General features: G+C 41.8%; 1 protein-coding gene across 1 annotated transcript in view; it reads left to right on the top strand.

Annotated features, from left to right (window-relative positions):
• Positions 1-26,722, top strand: part of LOC136866117 (nose resistant to fluoxetine protein 6) — a 180,377-nt gene extending 153,655 nt beyond the window's left edge. Inside the window, exons 11-13 of the mRNA XM_067142798.2 lie at positions 4,203-4,345; positions 13,351-13,459; positions 25,277-26,722. Coding sequence (XP_066998899.2) covers positions 4,203-4,345; positions 13,351-13,459; positions 25,277-25,338 — 314 coding nt within the window. The 3' untranslated portion in view covers positions 25,339-26,722. The remainder of the gene's footprint in view (positions 1-4,202; positions 4,346-13,350; positions 13,460-25,276) is intronic.
• The last annotated feature ends 1,099 nt before the right edge of the window (positions 26,723-27,821 follow it).

The following is a 27,821-nucleotide window of genomic DNA, read 5'->3' as shown; positions in this document are numbered from 1 at the left end:
AACATCAGTCGCTCTTAACTAGCATCTAAAGCACAATACATTTTTATTCCCCTTATTACATACTGTTGAACAACTTTTCCACTCTCCCTCCCCTGGACAATTCTTGTTCTTTTCCGATTGCAACGTCATTATGTTTGTGAGACCTCGGGATTATTTAATTTTTAATAACCTTCGTGACCCTTCTCTATCTCTTTCCGATCCCTACCTTATTTATCGCTTGATTTGAGTGCTGATGTCGCAAAAATCGTCATTTTAAGTTAGGGAGCACTTCTAGGTCTTTCATTAGCATGTAGTGGCAGATAGTTGCCCTTTGTCTACATTTCTAAACTCCTTGACTTACACCTGAGTCCACTGGATGAACTTCATAGCAAAAATAGCTGATAAGAAATCAACAATTGCTCACAACATGGAACAGGGAAGAAATGAAACTTGTTTACGTCTCAATGGTATTTTGTAACTTTTAGTTAGTTATATTTTAGAATACCTTAAAGCCAACAGACTATTAATTTCCAAAATTTAGTGCAGATTTTTCCATTTCATTTCAAGTATCACATATCAGTAGTATTTACTAATGACAAATAAAACGGACGGAGCTCTGCTGGACCCACGGCTGCAGATCTTTTTGGCGTAGAATACGAAACATTTAGAAATATGTGTATGTGCAGAATTTTGGTTTAAAAAGATTATTTTGTATCTGAGTTCTCCTTTTGAAAATGTTGTCAAATCACACTACTTCCAGTCTTCACCCATTCCATTGCATCTTATTGACTGTACAGAGGAAAGAGAGATATCTGGAGTTTTAAACATGGAGAAAAATACCACACCATGGAAAAGGTGTCTTACATTCTTCAGAATGGACACAATCAAACACCTGGATTACAACCAACAACCAAGAAAGAACTACCAACTTCCCAACGGACTAATGCCATGAACTGGGCCGATGACCTTCGCTGTTAGGCCCCTTTTAACAACAAGCATCATCATCATCATCATGCCATGAACTGTAATACGGCAGTAGTCCAAAGCGTTCGCGATAAAAGCCGAGAAAATAGTTACCATCACTGCAGAGAGATAGAAACCGTTAATCTTCCTGATTTCTGTCTGAAAGGGGAACTAGTAAGAAATAATAGGCACCACAGTGTCAACAGTAGTGCTGCAGAACTTCTCAAAAATTCTGAAATACTGTATTCGAAGTCAATGAAGAAATGCACTGTATCTCTATCAATGGATCCAGTAAACATGTAGACATTCTCGCGATTGATAGGAACAGAAACATCGGCGTTGTTATTGATCCAACAATAAGTTAAGAAAGTAACTGTTCACAGGCCAAGAAAGAAGTTGATTATGAACGAAAGAGACACTAACAACCCTATTATAAGTACAGTACTTTGAAGGGAAGTATCACATAACCCGCCAATTGCTTTTCGGTGCGCGAGGATCTGTCACAAACATTTTAGTTAATTTCTTCCTTCGTTTTTGTATTCATTTGTTTAGATACTTTATTTGCTTAGATACTTTACTTAATTCACTCCCAATAGTAAATCACAATTGTATATGCAAATGAAAAGCATTCCTTATGCGGGATAGCTGTAATAAGAGGGGATTTTTTATGCTATTCGCTTTACGTTGCACCGACACAGATAGGTCTTATGGCGACGATGGCATAGGAGAGACCTGGGAATGGGAAGGAAAAGGCCGTGGCCTTGATTAAGGTACAGCCTGGTGTGAAAATGGTAAGGCACGGAAAACCATTTTCAAGGCTGCCGACAGTGGAGTTCGAACCCACTATCTCCCAAATACTGGTTACCGGCCGCACTTAAGCCACTGCAGCTATCGAGCTCGGTGCAATACTTTTAATCTTCGTTTCAATGAGGTCATGGTCGGATTTACCCATGCCTTAGGGGTGAGCCATGTGACAACGAGAGACAATAAAACAGCTTGCATCCTATAGCGAGTGTTCAGATGGATGGAGAATCTACACCAGTTAGATGTATTAGATAATTGGGATGTGTTCCGTATTATGTTCAGTCGAGTCGACTTGTGTCGTTTCTGAGAGAGGTGAAGGTTGGGTCTTTGATATGTAGACAAAGGACCTTCGCACACGGGTCGACTATTTTGCAATGCAAGTTTAAAACCGACTGCACTTACTCGTACAACCGTTCGTGTGGGAGAGTGGGTAGCCGCACATGGCTCGACAGAGACGGGACCCATTTGAAATCAGTTTCCAACTGATCACGAGAGATCGTGCTTGCAGGGTCGTGAAATAATTTCAGTTGCACGGTTGCATTGTAGAATTGTTGAAGACGTGTTATTGCGTTGCAGAAGGTGAGTCACCAATGAGAGTAGTTCAGCAGAACAGATCTGAGATAACTACAATTGATGCCAGTTCCAAGGAACACGTCAAAACAACACTTAAAGTGTCCAAAGTAATGTGAACCACTGCGGGTTAAATTTCCGGTACGGAGATTTCAAATGTCTGACCAAGTGTAAATTTAATGCCTAGAGCTGCATTCCATTTTAACTTCAGAGTTTTATATTGTAATTTCAGTATCACAGCAAATCACACGATTTGCAGTTCAAGGTTTAAGAATTAAATTTGTTTAGTATCAAATGCAGTTGTTTTACTTTATGGTAAAGAAGGTAATCCCAAATTCTAGGTGGGAACCAACGACAATATACTGTCAAGTGAAGCTTTTTACCCCACACCCTAGAGGAATTAAAGATTCTCGCTCTGTAATCGTTACTTTTATCTGTATCTGCTGCCCATTTCCAATCAAAGTATTAGAATTTCCGTTTATTGTATTAATCAGTTAATTACAAAGTGGTCGCCCATCAGTAGGGTATATTTTATATGTAAACCTAAGGGACAATTACACAGTACACTTTACAAATTTAAAATATAACAGTACATGATAATGAAATCTGGGTTAACACGTAGAAACGGATATATGATGTCAGGAATGGTAACAAGTTTATGTAATAATTCCTATTAAGTCCGCATCTGTGGTGTAGTGGTTAGCGTGATTAACTGCCGCCCCCGGGGGCCGGGTTCGATTCCCGGCTCTGCCACGAAATTTGAAAAGTGGTACGAGGGCTGGAACGGGGTCCACTCAGCCTCGGGAGGTCAGCTGAGTAGAGGTTGGTTCGATTCCCACCTCAGCCACCCTCGAAGTGGTTTTCCGTGGTTTCCCACTTCGCCTCCAGGCAAATGCCGGATGGTACCTAACTTAATACCACGGCCGCTTCCTTCCCTCTTCCTTGGCTATCCCTTCCAATTTTCCCATCCAACACAAGGACCCTGTTCAGCATAGCAGGTGAGACCATCTGGGCGAGGTACTGGTTATTCTCCCCAGTTGTATCCCCTGACCCAATGTATCATGCTCCAGGACACTGCCCTTGAGGCAATAGAGGTGGGATCCCTCGTTGAGTCCGAGGAAAAAACCAACCTTGGAGGGAGCTACTAGCTAATTAATCACATTTTAAACTTTTGCAGTGTGTTTAATTTGGTCCGTATATCTTGTTGGAGTTCTCCGTCATTCCTTGCAGGATAGGTTTTTCAAATCAGTCCTTCCTAATAGTATGTCCAAAATATCTCATAGTCCATTCCTTCACTATGGAATTCAGGAGCATTTTGACCTGCTGCTCATCAAGTATCGACTTATTGGTTTTCTTAGCAGTCCATGGAATTTTGACCATCAGCATCCAACAGACCATTTCGAAGGCATTCATTTAATATACTGAAGATTGATCGTTTTCAGAAACTAACATCCAGATGATAATAGGAAGATGGAGAAGTTGGAGTGTGTTGACCAGGCGCATTTTGGTGGCGATGGTAATATTATGACTTTCCCATATTTTTGTAAACTGTGCCAAAGCAGTTTTGGCAATAGCTACTCTTCTGTCTGTTGCAACCACCGTTGGTTGTACGAATTCAGCCTAGAACAAATTATTTCACTACAGACAAGTTGTCCATATATTTCATAATTGCGAACTGGTTTGACTTGTCGATGATCGTTACTTTGGTCTTCTCTATTAATTCTTAAGTCCATTTCATTACTTGTCTTTTCAACTCTGCGTAGGAGACTGAGTCTTTCAACTTCTGAGACATTTTATCTACCTGAAATTATTTCCGGTTGACGTTGCAACTGCTTGCTAAATACCAAAGCGTCTGGTTACATCGATTGTTGTGTATTCTGTTGCAGGACCATTGCACAGACTTTTAACCTGGCGACCTGTCGTGCCCCTCAGCCGGTTGACGTACTGCGCTTATCTTGTTAATGGTATCATAGAACTTCATGGAGCTGGCACTCAAAGAACTCCCGCCTACCTCAGCATTTTGGACTACGTAAGTATTTACATCAGAAAAACGTTGATAACATTTGATTTGAAGACTATCCTAATTATATAGAAGTTTTTTTAAAAATTTTGATTAACTTTGATTAATTCTAGTTCTTATTTGAACTTTATAGCTTCCTCGGTGGATCAGTGGTAGATAACCTGACTCATGATCCCAACTTTGCTGGTTCTATTCCGGATGAGATAGTCGATTTTTGAAGGACGTCTAAACTATCTCTGGAGGCGTTACCAACGATTTCATGAATTTTCATTATACATGTCGGTCATGGTCAGAATTTTTACCGATAAAATTTGTATGGTGCAACTCACATCTCATTCCAAGAAAATGGAATTTGTTTACAGGTCAAGCATTCAATACATTTTTACAACGAGAGTGAAGTGCAACAAGCAAGCTCCTTACTTTCCGAACTCATGATCCATGGATCGAATCTCACCTCCATAGGGGTTTTGTTTGTTTCTGTTCAATTTGGAGAAGATACAATACGAATACATTCAGCTATATCTTGTCATATGCTACGATATGCGTGATTTGCGGCTATACTTTGTAATGACAGAGCACCGTTCATGAGTATGACCAAATGTGCTTTGCAGTGGACGATTTGAAAACTCCTAGTGGATACAAAAATAAAGCCTTTGCTCCGAGTGCTCGATGCCATATAAATTACAGCTTCACTCGTTTTTTAATTTTTAATTTTTTTTAAAATTTTTTTTTACTATCAGTAGGTCTACCGCCTCGAATCATGTAGTAATCCGTAATCGCGACCCATCTCTTACAACGATGTATCTTCTTCCTGGCTCTTTTACCAAATTATTGGGGTTTGGCTCTACTCTTAAAACGATGTATACCATGCTGTAAATAAGAGACAAGTAATATATGGGTACGTGCTTGAGGCGTACAGTATTTCGTAAGAACACGACGGACCGTGCTTGAGGCGTACTGTGTTTTTCAAGTTCAGATATGTATGTTTAGTCATCAGCCCGAAGACTGGTTGGATCCTCAACAGTTCTACCATCAGCTGTCGTACAAAGGACACTAGGGAAATTTTGTAATGTGAGTGAACGCTTTAGACTTTTTCAAAATAATTTCCACCACACTCAGTACACATCTCCATACGTCGAAACCAGTGACTGAACCAACTCTGCCACTTTTCTTCGGTTACATTTTCACACCCTTTATCCCATGATGCCAGAAGCTCCTTGTCGGATGCAAAACGCCGCCCTTTCAGCTTCATCTTTACTTCTGGGAAGAGTGCGAAGTCACATGGGGCAAGATCAGGGCTATATGGAGGGTGATCAAGCACAGTCAACCCTGATCTGGTAAGAAAATCGATTGTGCTAGAGCATTGTCGTGATGCAAGAGCCAAGTGTTGAGCCGTGAATTTGGACGGAGCTGCTTGAGAGCCTGGATGACCTGAGGCAGACAAGTCTCACTGTACCACTTCGTACTAACTGTCCTTTGTGTTTCTAGCACACTCCGAGCCAGGATGCCCCGTTTGGTGAAGAATACTGCAATCATCCTTTTCTTCACTGACCTTGACTTTCGCACAGTCACAGGAGTAACCTCATCTTCAAACAGCCACACCTTGTTCTGGGATATTGTTGGGACATCGTAATAATAAAGCTAAGTTTCGTCACCTGTAACGATGCTATTGACGTTACGCGAAGTCCCATTTTCAAACTGTTTAGCATTTTTCGGCACCATTTCACTCGATGTGCCCTTTGTTCCCCTGAAAGTGAATGGGACACCCAAAGGGAACAAACCTTTCTAACATGGAGATGGTCGTGTAGAATTGAATGAATAGCTGGTGCAGGGATGTGGAGGGTCTCTTCTACCTGCCGTTATGTTAACCGCCTTTCTTGCTGCAACATTTTCCTCACAGCTTCAATGTTTTCCTCAGTCACTGATTCAGACGCTCGCCCACAACGAGGATCGTCTTCAACCCCAAAATTTCCCCTCTGGAACTCCTTGTACCAGCGGAAAATTGTTGTCCGATGTGGACAGTCTTTCTCCAGCACAGGAGTCATTTCCTCCAGGCACTGGTCAACAGTTAATCCACGAGAAAAATTATAGCGGATAATTGCGCGATATTCACGTTTAGACCTCACTGACATCTTAACTTTCTTTGAATCCCACTGCTTGGTAACAGCTGGTGTGAAGGTTGCGCCTTGCTATCTTCTAGACCGGTTTTCACCCCTCTTTTCATCCCTCACCGTAACAGGTGTGTCCAGCCAACCGTTTTTGCGTATTGCAAAACTTTCCTAGTGCCCTTTGTAGTTGGCCTAGGCATCACTGAAGAGGCGTACTAGGGAAATGAGGAGTGATGTAGTTTCTCGTTGCTTTCCTCACTGAGCTAGACGTTGCTATTACATGTCAGTCTGCCAAGCCCACTGAAAGGCATGCACCAACAGACCCTACGAGCAATATTTTCACACCATTCATAACAGGGACTGGCTGCATATGGAATGGTATTACTAGCATCGCTCATACCTCGGTCACTTTCATATTGTCAAGGCCAATAATGAGACTGAGACAGATCAATGAAAGTAACAAAACTGCTCTAGTCTATACTAGAAGACATAGTGCATCATAACCACTAGATCTTGCCAGCAAAAGCAAAGTTCAGATAGGGAACCGATAACGGGAGAAGCTAGAAGCAGTGTTTTCCGAGGAGGTAATAATTACACAGTATTTAGAGAGCGATCCTTCGCCATCAATATTAAATTAAGCTATCTAGTAGTATGAACGTCAGATAAAGTACAGTTAAATTAATAATCAGGAAGGACTGATGACCTAGATCATCACTTTAAACAACAAGCACCATCATCATCATCATCATCATCATCATCATCAATAATTGAAGAGACGCATACATATAATCTTATAATTATTCCTATATAATAACATATATTTATATCTATCCATCTATATAATAATAATAATAATAATAATAATAATAATAATAATAATAATAATAATAATAATAATAATATTTTCAGACTTTCTGAGTGGTGCAATCTAGATGACCTACTTACCATTTTCGACGTTATGAATGTGCGGGATATAGACTTCTTGTTTTTAATTCTGTCTGTTAGGTCATCAGCCCAGAGACTGTTTGGATCCTCAAATAGCACTACCAAAGGCTATGCACTTGCAGGGAAACCGCAAAAACCAATGGCAGAGCCCAAATGAAGTAATTAGGCAAGATGAGGAGTGAGGTATTTTGCCATTGCTTTCCTCACTGCACCAGAAGGTGCCACTGCAGCACGACTGATCCTATGAACAACACATTTCATAACACTCAGACACTATTTGCGCTTCGAATGTCATTACTCAGCACCGCTCATACCCTAGCACAGCCATAGACGTGACTGGGACTTCAGTGGAAGCTACACTTTTCTCTGGCCTGTGCCAGGAGATGGATGCAAAAGTACTGCATCCATCATGATATGACAACAGGTGGAGTTTTTTATTGTAATTTTCTTTACGTCGCGCATAACAGATAGGTCTTTTGGCGACGGCGGGATAGGAAGCTACCATGTCCTTGATTATGATACAGCCCAGCATTTGCCTGGTGTGAAAATGGGAGACCACGGAAAACCATCTTCAGAGCTGCCGACGGTGAGCATTGAACCCACTATCTCCCGAATGCAAGCTGACAGCTACGTGACCCAAACCGATCAGCCATTAGTTAGTCAGGATATAGGCTTAAGGTGCAAGTGTTGATATGGCAAAAGATGGGTGTTTCTTCAAAACAACTTCTCTTAACACTTTACTCAGGCTTAGAACTGGCTATGTCTCTAAAAAAATAGGCATGTTTTAAAGTTGCGCAGAAACTCCTTGTCAAGGTATTATACAGTTAAAAATATAACAATCAGATTTTTGTTTTTGTAGTATCAACGAAAATATCTCGTCATTTTCACTAGGATTCTTCTAATCGTTTAAAAAATCGTAATATTTACAAAGTGCAGAGGAAACTCCTTGTCAGTACTTACAATATTTATAGATACAGCCAATCAGCTTATTCAAATCTCTGTGTGTAGACCAATGTTCTCAAACTTATCCTGAGGTCACCGGTTTCTTCCAGTTTTTGCAGCACTCTTTTCAGCCTTATGTACATCTTTTTCCTCTTATTGCCAGACTCTTCTATCGCGTTCCGTTTAATTAAGAAACTTGTGCAAACTGCCTTCATCTTTCAGATATTTAATTAAGAAATTAGGGTCTTTTCTCTCAATTGTATTGTTTTGCTTCCTGTGCCAGCCTTCAGCAACATTATTTGTTCGGTGTTGCTGCCAAAAAACATTCCACAGTTCTACAGGTGCCTTTATATTATCGAGCCACTGAGTAACAAAATAGTCTGAAAATGCGGTAACTTTATCTGACTATGGAGCGTCTGACGCGCTTATCAGCCAGTCTTTATCAATGAAATCCGGTGGTATTAACGCCAATGCTACACACATTTTTCAAAACTGTTGAACCTCCATGTTTTCCTTGTACTCTAGTGTCAGTCCGATCTCCTGAACCTTCCTCCAAAGACACTGATTAAAATGAAAATTGCAGACGGATAATGCTGCCGTCCGAAAGACGCTTCGTAAAGCCAAGACCAACTACCAGACCGTAATCCAGAAAGAATATGGCGGACATCGGTGGGCGACATGAGAGGATGAGGGGAATATTATGCAAGTTTATTCCCAATCACCTAAAGAAAACATCACAAGTAGGACGTCATGAAATGCAATTCATTAACTCAAAATATGAATAATTATAAATTATAATCCAAAAGTACCGGTAACGTTATCGAGTAATTCTATTGTAAGTCTAATTGTAATTTAAGTGGAAAAATAACGAAGGGAGAATTATTTTATCAACACCAGGTTAAAACAGGCACTAATCAACCAACCAACCTAACCCAATGGCATTACAGCCCTGAAGGTGTCGTGTGGTCAGCACGACGAACTCTCTCGGCCGTTATTCTTAACCTAGACCGGGGTCGCTATCTCAACGTCAGATAGCTCTTCAATTGTAATCACGTAGGCTGACTAGACCCAGAACCAGCCATCAGATCCAGGTAAAAATCCATGACCTGGCCGGGAATCGAACCCGGGGCCTCCGGTTAAGTGTCAGGCACGCTACCCCTACACCAGGAGGTCGGCTTAAAACAGACATACACTCTAAAATATGTCACACATGAAACTTCGGCCAGCAAATGAGATAAATAGATTTCGACAAATAACATTATTAAATAGGACTGGCCTTAATTAAGGTACAGCCCCAAAATTTGCTGGCGTGAAGAAGGGAAACAACGGAAAGCCATCTTCAGGGCTGCCGACAGTGGGATTCGAAGCCACTATATCCCAAATGCAAACCGATAGCCGCGTGACTTATTTAACCTTTCATGAAATACTATGCAACGTCACCATTAACCCCAGACCATTAAGTAAAACATGCAAACAAATACATTTCTCGAACAAAACTGTAACCTTCAAAATCCACCTGAATTGTTGAACGGGTATAGTGATATATGTGTGATATCTTTGACCATCTAAAGCATTAGTCAACTTAAAACTCACCGGAATTGATGGCACATCATACTCTTGTAATTTATAAAAAAAAAAAGAACGTAATCCTCATTTTCACTCACGAGAAATGGGTTTAGGTTTATTTAACGCACCTTCGTTGTAAAACACTGAAAATTTGGCTGTTTGGTCTGGCACCTAAAGCCAATAAATTAATTTAAAAAAACACTGAAAATTATTAATTGCAGTCCGCCTCTGTGGTGTAGTGGTTAGCGTGATTAGCTGCCACCCCCGGAGGCCCGGGTTCGATTCCCGGCTCTGCCACGAAATTTGAAAAGTGGTACGAGGGTTGGAACGGGGTCCACTCAGCCTCGGGAGGTCAACTGAGTAGAGGTGGGTTCGATTCCCACCTCAGCCATCCTGGAAGTGGTTTTCCGTGGTTTCCCACTTCTCCTCCAGGCGAATGCCGGGATGGTACCTAACTTAAGGCCACGGCCGCTTCCCTCTTCCTTGCCTATCCCTTCCAATCTTCCCATCCCTCCACAAGGCCCCTGTTCAGCATAGCAGGTGAGGCCGCCTGGGCGAGGTACTGGTCATACTCCCCAGTTGTATCCCCGACCAAGAGTCTGAAGCTCCAGGACACTGCCCTTGAGGCGGTAGAGGTAGGATCCCTCGCTAAGTCCGAGGGAAAAACCGAACCTGGAGGGTAAACAGATGATGATGATTATTATTAATTGCATCATTCTTGTACCACTGTTTAAAATTATTTTTGTCTCTCAATCTTTCCGGGACTGATTTATTAATTTTCTTTGTAGTAATGTACCGAACGTTGGCTGATTGGGGAACATGCTAGGATGGGCATAATTAGTTTTAACTTCCCAAGTTTGCATGGGACTCGAATTGGATCGCCGCCTTTTACGGGTATATCACCTTTACTAACATAAATTTGGTATCAGAATGATTAATGCACAAAACACTGTTAGGCCTATAATTTGTTCGAAGTTTTTCTTATCTGTGCACTTATCTATGCAATTTTTGCCGCAATACTGTGTCTTTCGGAAGTCTGAACTCTGAATCTTGTACATTACTCCTACAATTGGACTTACATGTAGGTACACAGCTCATTAAACTATAGGCATAATGCGCAGGTAACTGAAAATATAAAGAAAATAGTTTCAGATAAGAACACGAGAACCAATAGTAACCTAATCACCACCGGCATGGTTCTTAAAGAGCTTATTTATTCGAACAGACAGCGTCTTACGGCACTGAAAGAGCCTCTATAGCTTTTTGAAGACTATAAATAAATATAATTTACGATTAATAATAGGCCTATTCAAATTTACGAAAATATTTGGAAACAACACGACTTACACAAATCAAAACAAACGCATGCTAGCACTCCAGTTGCCGCCTTTATGGACAGTTTCGATAGGTCGGTTAAGGTCTGAGGTATTGTAGTTGGTCTTGGTAAAGCCGGTAAAACGTTGATCACATCGGTTTCAAAATCGAAATTTAATGTCTCGAGTTTCCATCCACCAGACCAATTACTGATGCCTGTAAAGAGGCGTTTGTATGTCTCCTCTCACTTATTCCGAAGCAAAGCGAAAAGTATGGGGGTATATATGTATCTCATCTCCGGTTGTGCCCATGTCCACATGAATGCTATATAGTTGAGGGACAGCTATCGAACGTTCCATCCATGAAAAGTTATTTAGTAAACTGAGAGCTTCTTCCACTCCAAATACCATCAGCCTGCGGTCCGCAATAGAAGAATCATCCACTTTCAGAAAGCTACTGCCCGCGGGATAAATTAATAGTTCGTTGGAAAATACTATTCTAGAGATGTTTCTTGGATTCTGCTCTGCACCTAGTATGATTCTCCTTTTTCTGCACAGTGCGTATTTTACTTTTTCATAACGAGGAAACTCGGCAACAAATTCATATCCTCTGTTCTGCAGTTCCTGGAAATAAAATACATGATTATATAGTTTATTCGCATGTCATTGTAGCACAACATTTATTAAATACTTACACATTAGAATAGAGATCATTTATAAATATAATGTTCTTCTTCCTCTTCCGCTTTTTCCCACACCTGTGGGGTCGCGGGTACAAATCCCCCCCCCACAGGTAGATCTGGCCATGTTTTACGGCCGGATGCCCTTCCTGACGTCAATCTTATTTGGAGGGGTGTAATCACTATTGCGTTTTCCTGTGGTGGTTGGTAGTGTGGTGTGTTATCTGACTATAAAGAGGAAAGTGTTGGGATACACACAAACACCCAGTCCCCGAGCCAGAGGAATTAATCGAACGGGATTAAAATCTCCGACCCAGCCGGGAATCAAACCCGGGATCATCTGAACCAAAGCCCTCAACGCTGACCATTCAGTCAAGGAGTCGGACCATTTATAAATAGAATGATTAAGATATATAAATACAAACCTGAAACTCCTGCCGAAACACCTGATGAACAGGAACTGATACGTCCTCCCTCGCACGCTTTCTGCATGTCTCCATTTATTTCCTTATTTCGATACCAGCAACATTCGGAACACAAGTATCTTCCCTGTAGCTTCCTTCGATGCCATGATAATCTCCAGTGGTTTTAAACGTTCCAGAACAACGGAACTTCTGTTGTACGCCTCAAACACTGTACGCCTCGAGTACGGAGCCTAAATCGACGAAGACGCGTAAACAAAAATTGCGGAATATTTAGTCACAGTCCTTTATCTAAACACAACTCTTAATAATCAGTTAAAACTGTACCTGGAAGGTTCTCGAAACCATCAAGTTTAACAATAAGGTACTCATTCAATTTTCCACTGGAAAACAGATGACAATATGCACATTACTCAATATTGTTAAATACTACAGCGCTTATCTTGAATGTGTCTGTAATGCAAATAACGAAGCCTGCAAACTGAACATTAAAACAAACCACGAAAATTGAAACGAGATTCAATCCGAGGATCACAAACTTGTGAAGCGCAGAGCTTACTTGTTGCGTTCTTTGCGAGAACGGTGAAGGAAAGGAAAAGGAAAGTAAGCGGCCGTGGTTTTAAGTTACGTACCATCCCAACATTTGCCTGGAGAAGAAGTGGGGATACCTCAATAAACCAGTTCGAGGATGGCTGAGGTGGGAATCGAACCCCCTCTATTCAGTTGACCTCCCGAGGCTGAGTCCACCCTATTCCAGTCTTCGTACCACTTTTCAAACCAAACCCGGTCCTCCGGGGGTGGCAGCTAATCACACAAACCACTACGCCACAGAGACGGGCCATTGATTATGATTATTATTCTTAATATTATTAATGAAGTGCAAATTTTGCACAATCCTTGTAACTCCTTAGTAAATTGAGATTTTTGTCGATAGGAATGATTGTTGAAATACTGTGAGTCACATTCTGTTGTCATTCACAGTCCTTCTTCGTGCAAGAGTTGTTATAATGCATAGAGGATGGTGTGCGTGTGTTACAGGCCAAGGCTAGTCTGTCGCACGCCGTGTTGACCTTCTCCTGTGCGTTACTGCTGTGTCTCGCCTTCGATTCGCCTATTCACGCCTTGCAGACCGCCCTTCTCAAAAGAGGTGAGTATTTACTTCATACAGCCTGTTATTATTATTATTATTATTATTATTATTATTATTATTATTATTATTATTATTATTAATCTGACTCCTTGGGTGAAAGGTAAGTGTACTGGTCTTCGGTTCAAAAAGCCTTGTTCGATTTCTAGCGGAATTAAACTTCTTCACATTACACCACTTTTCCCACAGCCTAGTGGCGTCGTGGGTGCAAATTGTACCGCACATGTTGATTTGGCACAGTTTTACGGCTGGATCGCCTTCCTGGCACAACCCTTTGTGCACTATTATGTGTTCCTCTGGTGGTTGGTAGTGTGATGTGTTGTTTGTATATGAAGAATGTATTGGGGAAAATACAAACACTCAGTTTCCGTATCAGAGAAAATAAACATATGCAGTTAAAATCCCTGACCCGGTCGGAATCGAACCTGGCCCCTCACAACCGAAAGTCTCTGAGCATTCATCCAAGAACCTGGACAAATTTTAGCCACGTCTGATTAATTCCCTTAAATGGTGGGCTGGGTATTCGTGTTTGTCTTAATAACATCTTTTGTACATGGACTACTGTACAACATAGCGCCCTACCAACCACCACAGAAACACGGAATCGGAATGGTGAATACATCCCTCCTCAAAGGGTTGCAGTCGGGAAAGGCATTAGAATTGGCCAAGTCCACATGAAGCACCAACCCCAAAAAACTTTGAAAAGGAGAAGAAGAAGAAGACTGCTATTATTAACCACATGTCTTAAGAAAATTCCATTCCATCAAAAATCTATAGGCTACCGCTCAGTGGTCAGACTGGTGGTACTTCATGAAGTTGCATCCTGGCTTACAACATCGAAACGTTAACAGGCACTTCATGCAATGGAAATGAAGATGCTGGGATGGTCCAGTGGCTTGACTTGACTAGACCATGTCGGGAACGATGACGTGCGGAAGAAATTTAAGGCTGTCCCAATCACAGAAAAAATGCATGAGTCACGCCTGCGATGGCAAGGGCATATACTCTGTAACAGTGAAACCTCAGTGGCAAAGACTGCCCTTCAACTGAACGTGGAGGGTCGCCGACCTCGAAGGCGACCTCAAATACGCTGGCTTCTCCGGGTGATAGACTGATAGACGACACGCGGCTCATAAAACTCAGGCCCCGCAACACTACGGATCGATTGAAGTGGAGGAAACATTGCAAGAAGGCAGATTCCACATAAATGGGACAATACAATGATGATGTCTTAAACCGGAAATACTCTGTAATAACTGGAACTCCCATTGGAACATACGGCATCCTCAAGCTGCGCCATCTCACTGTAGAGCTCGTGATTCTCTTCACCTTTCTTCAACTCGTTCCTTGTTGTCGATTCTCATACCTTATGGCAGTGGTATTCAAACGTTTTGGTTGGCATACCCCCAAAATCCAATTCTTTTATCTTCGTACCTCCGAAGTCAAGCCGCCTCTGTGGTGTAGTGGTTAGCGTGATTAGCTGCCACCCCCGGAGGCCCGGGTTCGATTCCCGGCTCTGCCACGAAATTTGAAAAGTGGTACGAGGGCTGGAACGGGGTCCACTCAGCCTCGGGAGGTCAACTGAGTAGAGGTGGGTTCGATTCCCACCTCAGCCATCCTGGAAGTGGTTTTCCGTGGTTTCCCACTTCTTCTCCAGGCGAATGCCGGGATGGTACCTAACTTAAGGCCACGGCCGCTTCCTTCCCTCTTCCTTGCCTATCCCTTCCAATCTTCCCATCCCTCCACAAGGGTCCTGTTCAGCATAGCAGGTGAGGCCTCCTGGGCGAGGTACTGGTCATACTCCCCAGTTGTATCCCCGACCAAGAGTCTGAAGCTCCAGGACACTGCACTTGAGGCGGTAGAGGTGGGATCCCTCGCTAAGTCCGAGGGAAAAACCGAACCTGGAGGGTAAACAGATGATGATGATGATGATGATATAGTCTAATCGTCGCTGGGCAAAGGAAACCTTGTAACTTGTTCGGAATAAAGTTTAGAGAAGTAAAAAACTGAGTGGTCAGCAATGGCTAGAGAACTGTTCCTAGCATTTTCATTGCTTAACGATAACTCAATTATTCAACTATTGGAGTCTTCTATTCCCTTCTTAGGCAACACGACAAGTCTTCACAAGACAGATGGAGAAACGTGGTTTTCTCGTGAGTGGCATTACGCGGTTTTCATTGCCTAGCAACAATATAAATACCGGCTGGTCCACCAGACCCTTGCGATCCAATTTTATGCATCCCTTCACATTTGCTACAATTCTGAAAGACATCGGTCCCTCTCCCTAAACCGGCGTGATGTGTGTTTACGGGCTAAAAGACAGCAGGAATCCTGCTATTAATTCATTATGGGTACCTCGAATGAACCCGTAAAACGAGTACAGATACGCAGAACACGTACTTTAAAACAGGAGGTAGACGCACATACCGGGAGCACGGTACTGTATAGGCTGGGAAGTGGGCGCCGTTGGTCGAGTGTCGCAGTACCTCACATGGCAAGTGAGCGGGGAGATATGTGATAGTGGACAGTGCTCGCGGTAGGAGGTTCGAATCAAGCGTATGAATCATTTTTTTTTAACAGCCAGTTGCCTGCGATGTGGTAAGGTTGCATACTTGATAGCATCCAAGGACTTATTTGTTTATTTGATCCTTAAAAGGCCGTATGTGTCCGCCCCTGTGGTGTAGTGGCTAGTGTGATTAGCTACCACCCCCGGAGGACCGGGTTCGATTCCCGGCTCTTCCACGGAAATTGAAAAGTGGTACGAGGGTTAGGATGGGGTCCACTCAGCCTTGGGAGGTCAACAGAGTAGAGGTGGGTTCGATTCCCACCTCAGCCATTCTGGAAATGGTTTTCCGTGGTTTTCCACTTCTCCTCTAGGCAAAGGCCGGGATGGTACCTAACTTAAGGCCACGGCCGTTTCCTTCCCTCTTCCTTGTCTATCCCTTCCAATCTTCCCACCCCCTTACCTAGGCCCCTGTTCAGCATAGCAGGTGAGGCCGCCTGGGCGAGGTACTGGTCCTTTTCCCCAGTTATATCCCCGACCCAATGTCTCACGACACAGGACACTGCCCTTGAGACGGTAGAGGTGGGATTCCTCGCTGAGTAAATAGATTAAGAAAGAAGAAAGAAAGACCGTATGTATCGTTGCATTGGGTATGGTGCTGGGTTGGAGGAGGATGAGGAGATGATGGTCTGTGGCCAGTTAGCTACGTCGTACATATTCCAGGCGTCGTAGACCACAGGTAGGGCGAAGTATGCCCCATTGGAACGATAACAACGTGCGATGGCAGCTAAGTATGTAGCTGCGCGAACTCCTCTCCTTCGAAGCAATTCACAACACAAAGTTTATTCACTGCTTCGAGATGTATTCCAATTTTTTTTTAAATTTTTACAATTTGCTTTTACGTCGCGCCTACACAGATAGGTCTTATGGCGACGGTGGGATAGTAAAAGCCTAGGGGGGTGGGAAAGAAGCGGCCGCGGCCTTAATTAAGGTACAGCCCCAGCATTAGCCTGGTGTGAAAGTGGGAAAACACGGAAAACCATATTCAGGGCTGCCGACAGTGTGGTTCGAACCCACTATCTCCCGGATGCAAGCTCACAGCTGTGCGCACCTAACCGCGTGGCCAACTTGCCCGGTGAGATGTATTCCTGCGACGAGTATGTGGATTGTTACTTATCTATGGAGAAGCTATAATAGACAGAATGCATACCAGGCACAGCGCTTGTGCCAAGAACCGGATGGACGACAACCGACGGGCATGACATTTCGGAGTGTGGAAAGACGCCTCCGGGATACTGCATTCCTAGGAAGGGCACGGCTTGTTCGAGATCATCCCGTGACGTCTGCTGACAAGGAAAGGTCGTGTTTGACGCTATCCGCTAGTCCTATATCTCGGAGAATGGGTGATTATACAGTCACTACAGTTTTCTGCAATTGACTCAGAGCACATATCACGTTCCTTATGTCCGACTCGGTGGCTGAATGGTCAGCGTACTGGTTTTCGGTTCAGAGGGCCCCGGGTTCGATTTCCGACCGGGTCGGGGATTTTAACCTTCATTGGTTAATTCCAGTGGCTCGGGGGCTGGGTGTTTGTGCTGTCCCCAACATCCCTACAACTCACACGCTACACAAAACACTATCCTCCACCACAATAACACGCAGTTACCCACACATGGCAGATGCCGCCCACCCTCATCGGAGGGTCTGCCTTACAAGGGCTGCACACGGCTAGAAATAGCCACACGAAATTATTATTACGTTCCTCTATCACAGCTACACGCAATACCGCACACAGCAGGAGCCTAAAACGCCTATGAAGGGCTGTACCGTGTCTACAGTAGCCATTCGAAATTACAAAAGGTATAGATGCCCAAGAAGGTCCGAATCCATGGCTAAATGGTTAACGTTCTGGCCTTTCATTTAAGGGGTCTCGGGTTCGATTCCCGTCTAGGTCGATGATTTTAACCTTCATTGGTTAATTCCGGTGGCTCGGGGGCTGGGTATGTGTATGCCATCTTCATCATTAGAATTCAGAATTCATCATAGGAAAGGCCCAATCTTCACAACCGCGCAGGTCGCTTAAAAGGCGTCAACTCAAAATACCTGCATTCAATGAGACAGGTATCTAATTGAAAACCACCATATGAACTAAAATTAGCTCCTCAACTGAGGTTGGCATCAGAAAGAGCATCTGGCCGGAAAAACATGCCATATATCTAGGCTATAACATTGCAGAAACAATTATTATCAAGGCTGGCGTCATTTATCCAATAGGCCACCTTTGAATGTATCTATCAAAGCAAATCGAAATCTCCGGCACTAGGTTTCGTTCTACTTTCTCGATACACAATAATATTCAGACGAGGAATACGATTAATAACGAATACATTGTTGATATCTTTCCAAATGTTCTGAATGACAACATCACTTTCACATGAACTTTATTGTTATGCGAATGTCACAAACGCTATTTCGTCAAAGCCTGTTTACACTTCCGTTGTGGGCGTAATTTTCTTAATTGTGTAATTGAGTTCCTTTGTTTACACCTTGACGTCTTGACCCACTTTATAGTAGACAGTAGAAACTTACTTGAGCAAGCACACACCGTAGGTCTACATTCGAAGGCTTAATGATAAGATATTTGGTGCTTAGTTGCCTCGTAAGACTTAGCCAAAAAATAGACGAAAAAAATTAATATGCCATGAAGACCCTTGGTCTAATAATAATACCATTGGTTTTACTTCCCACCAACTACTTTTTAAGGTTTCAGGAAACGTCGAGATGCCGGAATTTTGTCCGACAAGAATTCTTTTGAGTGCCATTAATCTACCGATACAAGGCTGGAGTATTTGAGCACTTGCAAATACTGCCAGACTGAGCCGGGATCGAACCGAAATCCAGCTGATTCGTATATTTCGTAATTTTTAGTTCAAATCTCCGGCATAATTAAGTCACTCTTTTAGGTTCCTTCCCTTGTATTTTTGATATTTGAGCAATAAAGGTAGTCTGTTAGCGCGCAGGTAGAAAAATAATAATAAATCAAGTATTTGGTTTTAATTTAAATTCTTTTCTTAAATTTACCTGTTATACTGTAATTTGGATACGCCTCAGCGCAGTTTATAATTCTAGTGTAGTTTTTGATATTATGTGGCTTGATTGCCATTTCAGCTAAACTTAACGGTAGTTTTCATTTCCATAAGTGTCTGGGTCCACGGCTAAATGGTTAGCATACACATACATACATACATACATACATTATCATTATAGACTGTTATGCCCTTCAGGGTTCAGTCTGCAAGCCTCTATGAATTTACTAAACGTCGCCACAATCCTCGATTTGCAACTAGTGTTGTGGCCTCATTTAGTTCTATACCTCTTATATTTAAATCGTTAGAAACTGAGTCTAACGATCGTCGTCTTGGTCTCCCACTCCTTCTCTTACCCACCATAGCAGAGTCCATTATTCTCCTAGGTAACCTATCCTCCTCCATTCGCCTCAGATGACCCCACCACCGAAGCCGGTTTATGTGTACAGCTTCATCCATCGAGTTCATTCGTAAACTAACCTTTATCTCCTACCCTCCCACCATTGTTTCCACCTGTTTGTACCAGCAATCATTCCTGCTACATTAATGTCTGTTTCTTCTAACTTATGAATAAGATATCCTGAGTCCACCCAGCTTTCGCTCCCGTAAAGCAAAGTTGGTCTGAAAACAGACCGATGTAAAGATAGTTTCGTCTGGGAGCTGACTTCCTTCTTACAGAATACTACTAATCGCTGATGGTGAGCATCCCAGCCTTTATTTCCTGGCCGGTTCGGGAATTTTAACTTTCATTAGTTAATTCGTATGGAGCGGAAAGGAACTGGCCACCCTACTGTACGTGAACTCCGGTTCAGGCACACCTCTGTGGAGGTTCGGACCTGCCTTCGGGCAGAATACACCCTTACCTTACCTTATTCGTATGGCTCAGGGGCTGAGTGTTTGTGCCGCCTTCAGCATTTGAGTCCATCTTAGGTAGGGCCTAAATTCACAGACTCTCAGGTCGCCTATACGGCGTCATCTCGTGAGATCTGCACGAGACCTCTGCGAAGGCCAAACGTCATTATACGATTCCATTAGAGCATAGCAGGTTAGCATAAAACAAGAACCAAAATATCTGTCTACGTACTTAGTTATGTGATGTAATCCCGTATTATATGATTATGGTAGACTACTAGCCGCTAACAGAAATGAAAACTGCCGTTATTATTGAATTTCGAGAGAGTATTATTATTACCATGTGCAAACAGAAATAAAAACTGCAGTTAAATGTTGAAATATTACAAAGGCATTTCTGAGATCTGTGATATTTCATGTTTATTCTCATTTGTTATAATAGTAGGTAGAAAAATAATCTAAGTATCAAGTATTTAGTTCAACTTCAGTTCTAATTTTTTTTTTTTTTTTTGCTAGTGGCTTAATGTTGCACTGAAACGGACAGGTCTTATGGTGACGATGAGATAGGAAAGGCCTAGGAGTGGGAAGGAAGCGGCAGTGGCCTTAATTAAGGTACAGCCCCAACATTTTCCTGGTGTCAAAATGGGAAACCACGGAAAACCATCTTCAGGGCTGCCGACAGTGGAATTCGAACCGACTTTCTCCTGGATGCAAGCTTACAGCTGCAGCCCCTAACGGCACGGCCAACTCGCTCGGTATTTTTTTTTGTTTGTTTACCGGTCTAATTGCTTGTTTCATTAATACTTCTGGAAAAGCCCAGATTTTTCCAGAAAAATTCCTGTAATTCTAACTACTTACAAGTTATCAAATCGTACATACATACATACATACATACATACATACATACATACATACATACCAAGAAAGTGGCTGCGCGGTGTGAGTCACGTAGCTATCAGCTTGCATTTGGGAGATAAGTAGGTTCGAACCCCACTGTTGGCAGCCCTGATTTTTCTGTAGTTTCCCATTTTCACACCGTGCAAATGCTTGGTCTGCACCTAAATGAAGTCCACGGTCACTTCCTTCCCACTCCCAACTCTCTCCTATCCCTTCGTCGCCATAAGACCTATCTGTGTCGGTGCGACGTAAAGCAAATTGTAAAAAAAGTAAAATAAAAAATAAAATAAAATATACAGTACAAATGGTTTCGAATCCATATAAGCGAACGAACATTTTAATAAAAGACTGCTCTGCGAATGAATTAAGCGTCTCCATAATCCCACATTTGCAACTAGCTCTGTGGCCTCGTTTGGTTTCTCACCTCTTACCTTTAAATATAAGCTGAGTATAATCTACTCACCGTCACTTTGTGTTTCACTTACTCTCCGTAGCCGAGCCCATTGTATTGGTTAGTTAATCTCTCCTCCTCCATCGCCTCTTATGACCCTACACCGAACCCTGTTCATATGCATAGATTCGTCGAGTTTATTCATATCTTAACCCTTACCTCCTCATTGTGAGTGTCCTTCCGTCGTGGTTCCTTACTATTTGCACCAGCATTCATTCTTGCTACTTTTGTGTCGGTTATATCTAGACATAGCCCGCTACGATGTCCTTTAAGCCTCGGAAATATGCCTACTCGCTTGTTATAGGCAGTGGTTACAGATTTTTCCGTTTGGCGCTGATAGCTGACCCCTGCAGTATGTCTCGGCTCGAAACAGCAACTTCACACACGCAGAACTTTGCGGCTTAAGGATTTGCTATTTAAATATTTTGTTGTTTCGAACAGTTCCGCTGTTGGCAGAAGGTATACATCTCAAAATACCTGGAATTATGTTCTTGAGGATCAGTTCACTAAATGAAGCGGAATGCATTTCATTGTCAGTGCACACGAGGAAGTTACTATCTTTCAAAGTAGTTACCGGTAGTAAAGATTTGTCCAAGTTCTTTCTCTTATGTCTTGTAACTTAGAGACAGTACTTTATATAAACTTCTGTATTACACACACAAGTACTATAAACCTAGAGGATGGGTAAAGAATGTGGAGTTCTTGTTGCAGTTTAAAGTGAGACTCGCGAGGGCAGAAAGCCAATTTGTAGTGATCAATTTGTTTTTGCAAGTATCACAGGATACCTCAACCACGATCTTCACCACGAAAACGGCTGCTTACAACAGGGAAGATGTCTGTATGGCAGTCTGCGTAGGATCCGGTAGAATGACTGGTAACATGCTGTGTATTTTTTTTTCTGTTCAGTTCCGGATCCACAGAAAATTCGTGGTAACTTTTACTGGTACCGTACTGAAACTGGTACTGGTACTGGAACGCAAGAGTACAACATCTGACGAGAATGAGATTCTATGTTTTGAGTGTGGCATTTGTAATGTACAGTAGCCACCATGAGTACAGATAACTGTCTGAAAAATTCAATACGAACGATCTAGAACATTTTTATTGAAAAATATAATCTTAACTATTTAGCTAACCTTCGAAAGTACAGGGCAACATAGATTTAAAAACAAAGAAACTCTCACGTAGCGACAATTTTGTTTCGCGAGTACATGCACATCACAGTAAACCTTATCGTAATGCCACTGCCTTCGTGATGTACAGGCCGTACTGTAGCTCCGATGACGTCAAACAAAGAAGCGAACTGTTTCCTCCGTCCGACCCGTGTACCTTGCAATAATGAAATATTCACAAATGTTGTATTAATATTACAGATGAGATCATTAACACCTGTAATCGCATCATAACTCGTAAGTCAGGTCTTTGTAATTTTAGGAGAAGTAGGTTTGAAGTGCGATCTACGCGGTCAAAGCTTGAGTGTTTTACTCGTCAAGGTACCCAACAAATAATGATTCATTAATACAAATATGGAGACAGCGAACGTACAATCATAATAATAGTAATAATAATAATCTTTACTTCCATACCTCTATATGGCCATAAATATAGAAGCTTTCTTGGATTCTTTTTCTTGACACTTTGGACATTATCCTTCGAAGACCTTTTTAAGACCCTTTCTTCCATACAAACATTTGTATCCTTTATTTTTTTTAGGGATTGTCCATGTTTTCCCAAATATTAATGCACTGACCAGCAAGATCTATTAGATACTTCCCACATTCATGGAAATTGCCGAGGAAGTGTTTTTACTCGCATTAATTTTGGGGAGAAAACGCAGCGCGTACTCAACATTTCTAACCCAAAAAATAACCATATGTAGGTTCAATTGGTTACTGTCCACTTTTATACTTGTTCTGTATCAACAATAAAACGCTCTGCTGCAAAACTGTGTAACAAGAAAGTCAAAAGTAGAACTCTCATCAGCTCTGGAAAATGAGTGAAATATACTCCTTTATTCTTCCTAACAGGTATTTTTTTTCGGTTGGGATTTTCGTTTCTCATAAAGGTAACCTGCCCTCATACGAACAAAATGAAAATATTAATGTATATTCACTTGTATAGTTGTATTTTCGCCGTGGTACGCACAAGTTCTTAGCATTGTGGCAACTGCGAACTTTCACACAGTGTATTTAAATTTTCAGCACATTATATTTGCACAAAAACTTGTTATACAATAACAATTAAATGAATACATTCCACGAGAAGTATTACGTCCCTTGAATTTATATTACGCACCACGTGAAGATACCATACCTAACCTAAACTATGAGGTCTCATTATCTTAATAACAGCTGTTTACGTAAATCCGGATGTGATAAATTTAAAGAAAAACGTCCGATATACTTAAATATAAATTTACGTCTCTCAACAGTCACAATTATCCAAAGAATGCCTCCAATCCTTATGGATTACATTCACAAGTACAATTTGTAACGTTCGCATAGCTCGCCTCAATTGATCAGCTGATGGGCTTGGCGCGCTTTCTACAGTACATAATGCACTGGAGCGCGCTTCCAAGAGAGTACGGCTATCAGAGCTCCTGGCGACAAGAAACAGAACAACTCTCATTTGCTAGCTTCCGACGTTTAAAGGACATCGCAACTGGCTATGATCTAGGTTATTAATAAGATATCCTAAGTCTACACAGCGTTCATTACGTCCTAATCATAATTAAGCGTTTCTTTAACACTAACATGCTCAAATTATTCAGCCGGTTTACTTTATTTACACGAGCTGGAGAATTATTAGTGGCAACATATGTATACAATTATTTATTGTAGAACCAGCATACCTCAACAAGGCTTCGGTACACAGTAATCCCCTGGAACATGTTACGGCCGTTGTCCGATGAGTGGAGGGCGCAGGATACCAGCAGCAGTGCAGCTTGAAGTACCGGCTGGCGTCTCGTGTATGGAAACGCGTCTCTTCCAGTAGTTCGTTTAGTTTGGGACCTAGGGAGTCATCTACGGAGAAAAGGGTGGATGCACCAGGACCTCTCACCTCCACCGTGCCCACAATTCCCTCACGGGAGAAACATTGTGACAACGCATTGTCGTTTGGAAATGCTTTGGTATCGGCTCCACTTCCACGCACATTCTCCCATTGTTCTGCTCGACGATAACCGCTGTCAAAATGCTGCTCCTCTAAGGGAATTTTAGGCACGGTACAGGTGAGATGTCCTGCAGAATCAGCCCTATTCACCGGACATGAGTCTTTATGACTTCGATCTGTTCCCCAAACAAGAGGAACCACTGTGAGGGAACAGTTTCCACACACGAGATGCCATACCTCGTACTTTAAGCGGTAGGCCGCTCCGTCCCGGACATCAACAAAGGCGGCACTGCAACTTGCAGGCCTATCCTGCGCCTCCCACACATCTGGCAACGGATGAAACAGGTGGTCGTGGTGATTGTTGTTAAGAGGAAGTACAACTAAGCAACCATCCCCTATTAACACTAGTCAGAGAGAGAAAAAAGAAGGCATCCGACACTTCTAAAAATGAAAGTATCAGCTTAAAAAAGACAAGGCCAACGAAGGGTATGAAAATAAAATACTCTCTAGGGCCTAATACCGTCGGGGTCAGCAAGGGACAAGAGTTGACCACGGGAGGTCGGATAGGATAGATGAAATTGAGGGGAATGACACAAGTAACTGAAAGCAATGCCAGGACTCAGTTAAGGGCTCCGTGGTCGCCAATCCACGCCCGAAGTCAAGAAGCTCCGGGGCCCCTTTTAGTCGCCTCTTACGACAGACAGAGAATACTGTGGATGTTATTTTACTGCCCCCGTCCATTGAAGGCCTGTAGAGATATGTTGGTTCTACAGTAAATTGTTTCGTATATATGCATGTTGCTTCTGCTTCTTTTCAGTCCTCGTACTTATGTGCTCCAAAACAGGATTTTGTTTCTTTTTGACCTATTTCATATCTATGTTTCTTTTTATAGTAAAGCATTCTTTTGTCTGTTTCAGAGAGGAGGAAGAATAGCGGGAATGCCGAGATCAAAGAGAACGGGAGCACACTCCCAAGTTGAGAACAAGGAACAAAAGATCAGTCTTCGCTGCTGTGGAAAACGTACCGTCGATAATATTGACCAATGTGCTTTTATGGTTAATGTCGTAACCAAAACACGTTCGTACGATAAATATTGCATGGTTGTGCCAGTGCGCTGTTTATCGACGGTAGAATCCTTGGGTGTGTATAAACTGCGTCTCTAGAGGATAAAAATTCCGAAACGTGCACGCTGAGAATTAACCGCTGAGTCACGAGTATGTGTGCTTTCCGGATAGCGTCTGCAAGTATAATCGCCAATTACAGCGATGCAGTCGATTAGTCATTATCCTTTTGTTCCTGTTGGGTGGTCTTAGAGGGAATTTAAATGGTGTATTACCTTGTACTGTATTTGGATTCCGACACGTTGAAGAAATCCTGCAGGTCAGAATTTCAACACCTTGGCGTCTCTCCTTAAAATCCATGGGAATTACATAGACGTTAAATACATATTAATAGAGTTTAATGACAATAAATAATTAACTTTGCAGACAGACCTGGTGATGCTGAGAGCGAATCACATGATAATGTCATGTGGATGGATCTTTCTCGGTGCCCCTATAAAGCGATGAATATTTTTCTATATACAAGTTTAGGTCAAACTATAAACGTCTCTACTTTTGATGATATCAATCAAAGTTTTTCAAGAACGGTGCAGTGAAGAATTGGCAATGAATTATACGTAACAGGAATATGTAAGTCTTACTCATTGATGCGCACGGTAAGATAACGGAGAGGGACAGGGATTCTACAAGGACAATATTGAATTTCAGTGAAACTTAACATGTATGTTGAGGAATATACATATGCTGGAGTCTACAACAAGTTGGTCGTCGGAATATCAGTCGATTGTCTTTATGAACATTCAGTAAGGTCCTCAGTCGCATTTATTTCAAGTGTGTTGTTATTCATGGTGCTAAGTTTTATTGTACATATCTTTTATAGTAAAAGTAAAAGCGCTTTAAGTTTATCTATATAATATTCATATTAAGTATTGAAAAGGGTTTATTTTACATTTATTAAACGAAAAAATGATTGTGAGAAAATGTGTAATTTACAAACCTTAGGAAGTACCTGATTGCTTTCCTCTCCTGAATACCAAAGATTTATCATAGCTAAAATACATATATTGCATACTAATATAAATTAAATTTGACGTTAATGGTATTCACAGTTTTTGTAGTTCTAAACAATATATTTTGCATTAACATTATCCTATTCCATCACAAAATTATTTACAGTTTTCTATATAAATTAAGTCCGTTAACAAGTAAGAATATATAGAGAAATTTGGATTAGAAAATGTAACAATCCTCTGCAATTCCTATCGCTTTCATTACTAATTTTATCTCTCCAGAGAAATACACAAAGAACTAACGTAATATTTATACTTTAATATATAAGATGGTTCTATATTTCCTTAAATTCCAAATATTATGCATGACTCCTACTATAGTCTATAAATACATTTTTTTCGCTAATCACGTTGCTTTTAAGTTATTTTTCATCTGTGGTGTTTTGGTGATCTGAGAGGTTTGGCTTCAAGGGGAACATTGTATGTTTCCTCATTTTCTTAAAATATCCTAAAAATCTATAACTGTATAATAAAGACACGATGATCTGAAATGTAAATCTTAGTTTTCGCCGTTTAAGAGTCTTTGAGTACTTAAAGTGTAGTTTATTAATACGGGTGTGGTTAATATAAAGTGAACTATGAAAACATTAGTTAACCCATACAGATGAACGTTCTTCGCACTATACGGAATAGGCCTATACCGAATGACATTAGGTTTCCTGAAAATGCACAAATTCTGAGAATTAAACACTGACTTACGAGTATGTGTACTTTCCGGATAGCGTCTGCAAGTGTAAATGCCAAATACGCAATAGTGATTACATCTCTTCACATAGGGTTGGCGTCAGGAAGGGCATCCGACCGTAACCTTTGGCCCAATTCATGAATGTGCCTACCCTAGTGGAAAAAAGGCAAGGAAGTAGTATGGTCGAACAAAAACTTTTTGATGCAGATGATGTAAAAAATTGGTACATATGCCAATAATAAGAAGGTGTTCATGATTTATTCAGTTTCAACTGATCAATAGTTTGTTGTCATTATAATAATCTGCATCTCCCATACTTATGTCCAGGTTCAATTCCGCACGGTCGACAACCCTGAAGTTTTTTGGTGTTTTCTCATTTTTCACACCAGGCAAATGCTGGGGCCAAGGCGTAATCAAGGCCACGGTCACTTCCTTTCTAGTCCTAGCCCTTTCCTATCACATCTCCGCCAAAAGTCCTAACTCAGTCGGAGTCGAGGTAAAATATACCTGAAAAAACTCTTACATCCAACAGCACAAGGCCAGTTGTGTTCAGGTACACTTCGCTGTTTTCCTGTAGGAAACTTCGGAAAACCACTTCTTCAGGGTTTTCGAAAGTGGGGCTCGAACCCACTGTCTCACGAATGTA

This window comes from Anabrus simplex, chromosome 3 (genome assembly GCF_040414725.1).
Source record: "Anabrus simplex isolate iqAnaSimp1 chromosome 3, ASM4041472v1, whole genome shotgun sequence".
NCBI lineage: Eukaryota > Metazoa > Arthropoda > Insecta > Orthoptera > Tettigoniidae > Anabrus > Anabrus simplex.
Note: the sequence above shows the minus strand (reverse complement) of the source record. Positions and strands in the feature narration are given on the sequence as shown.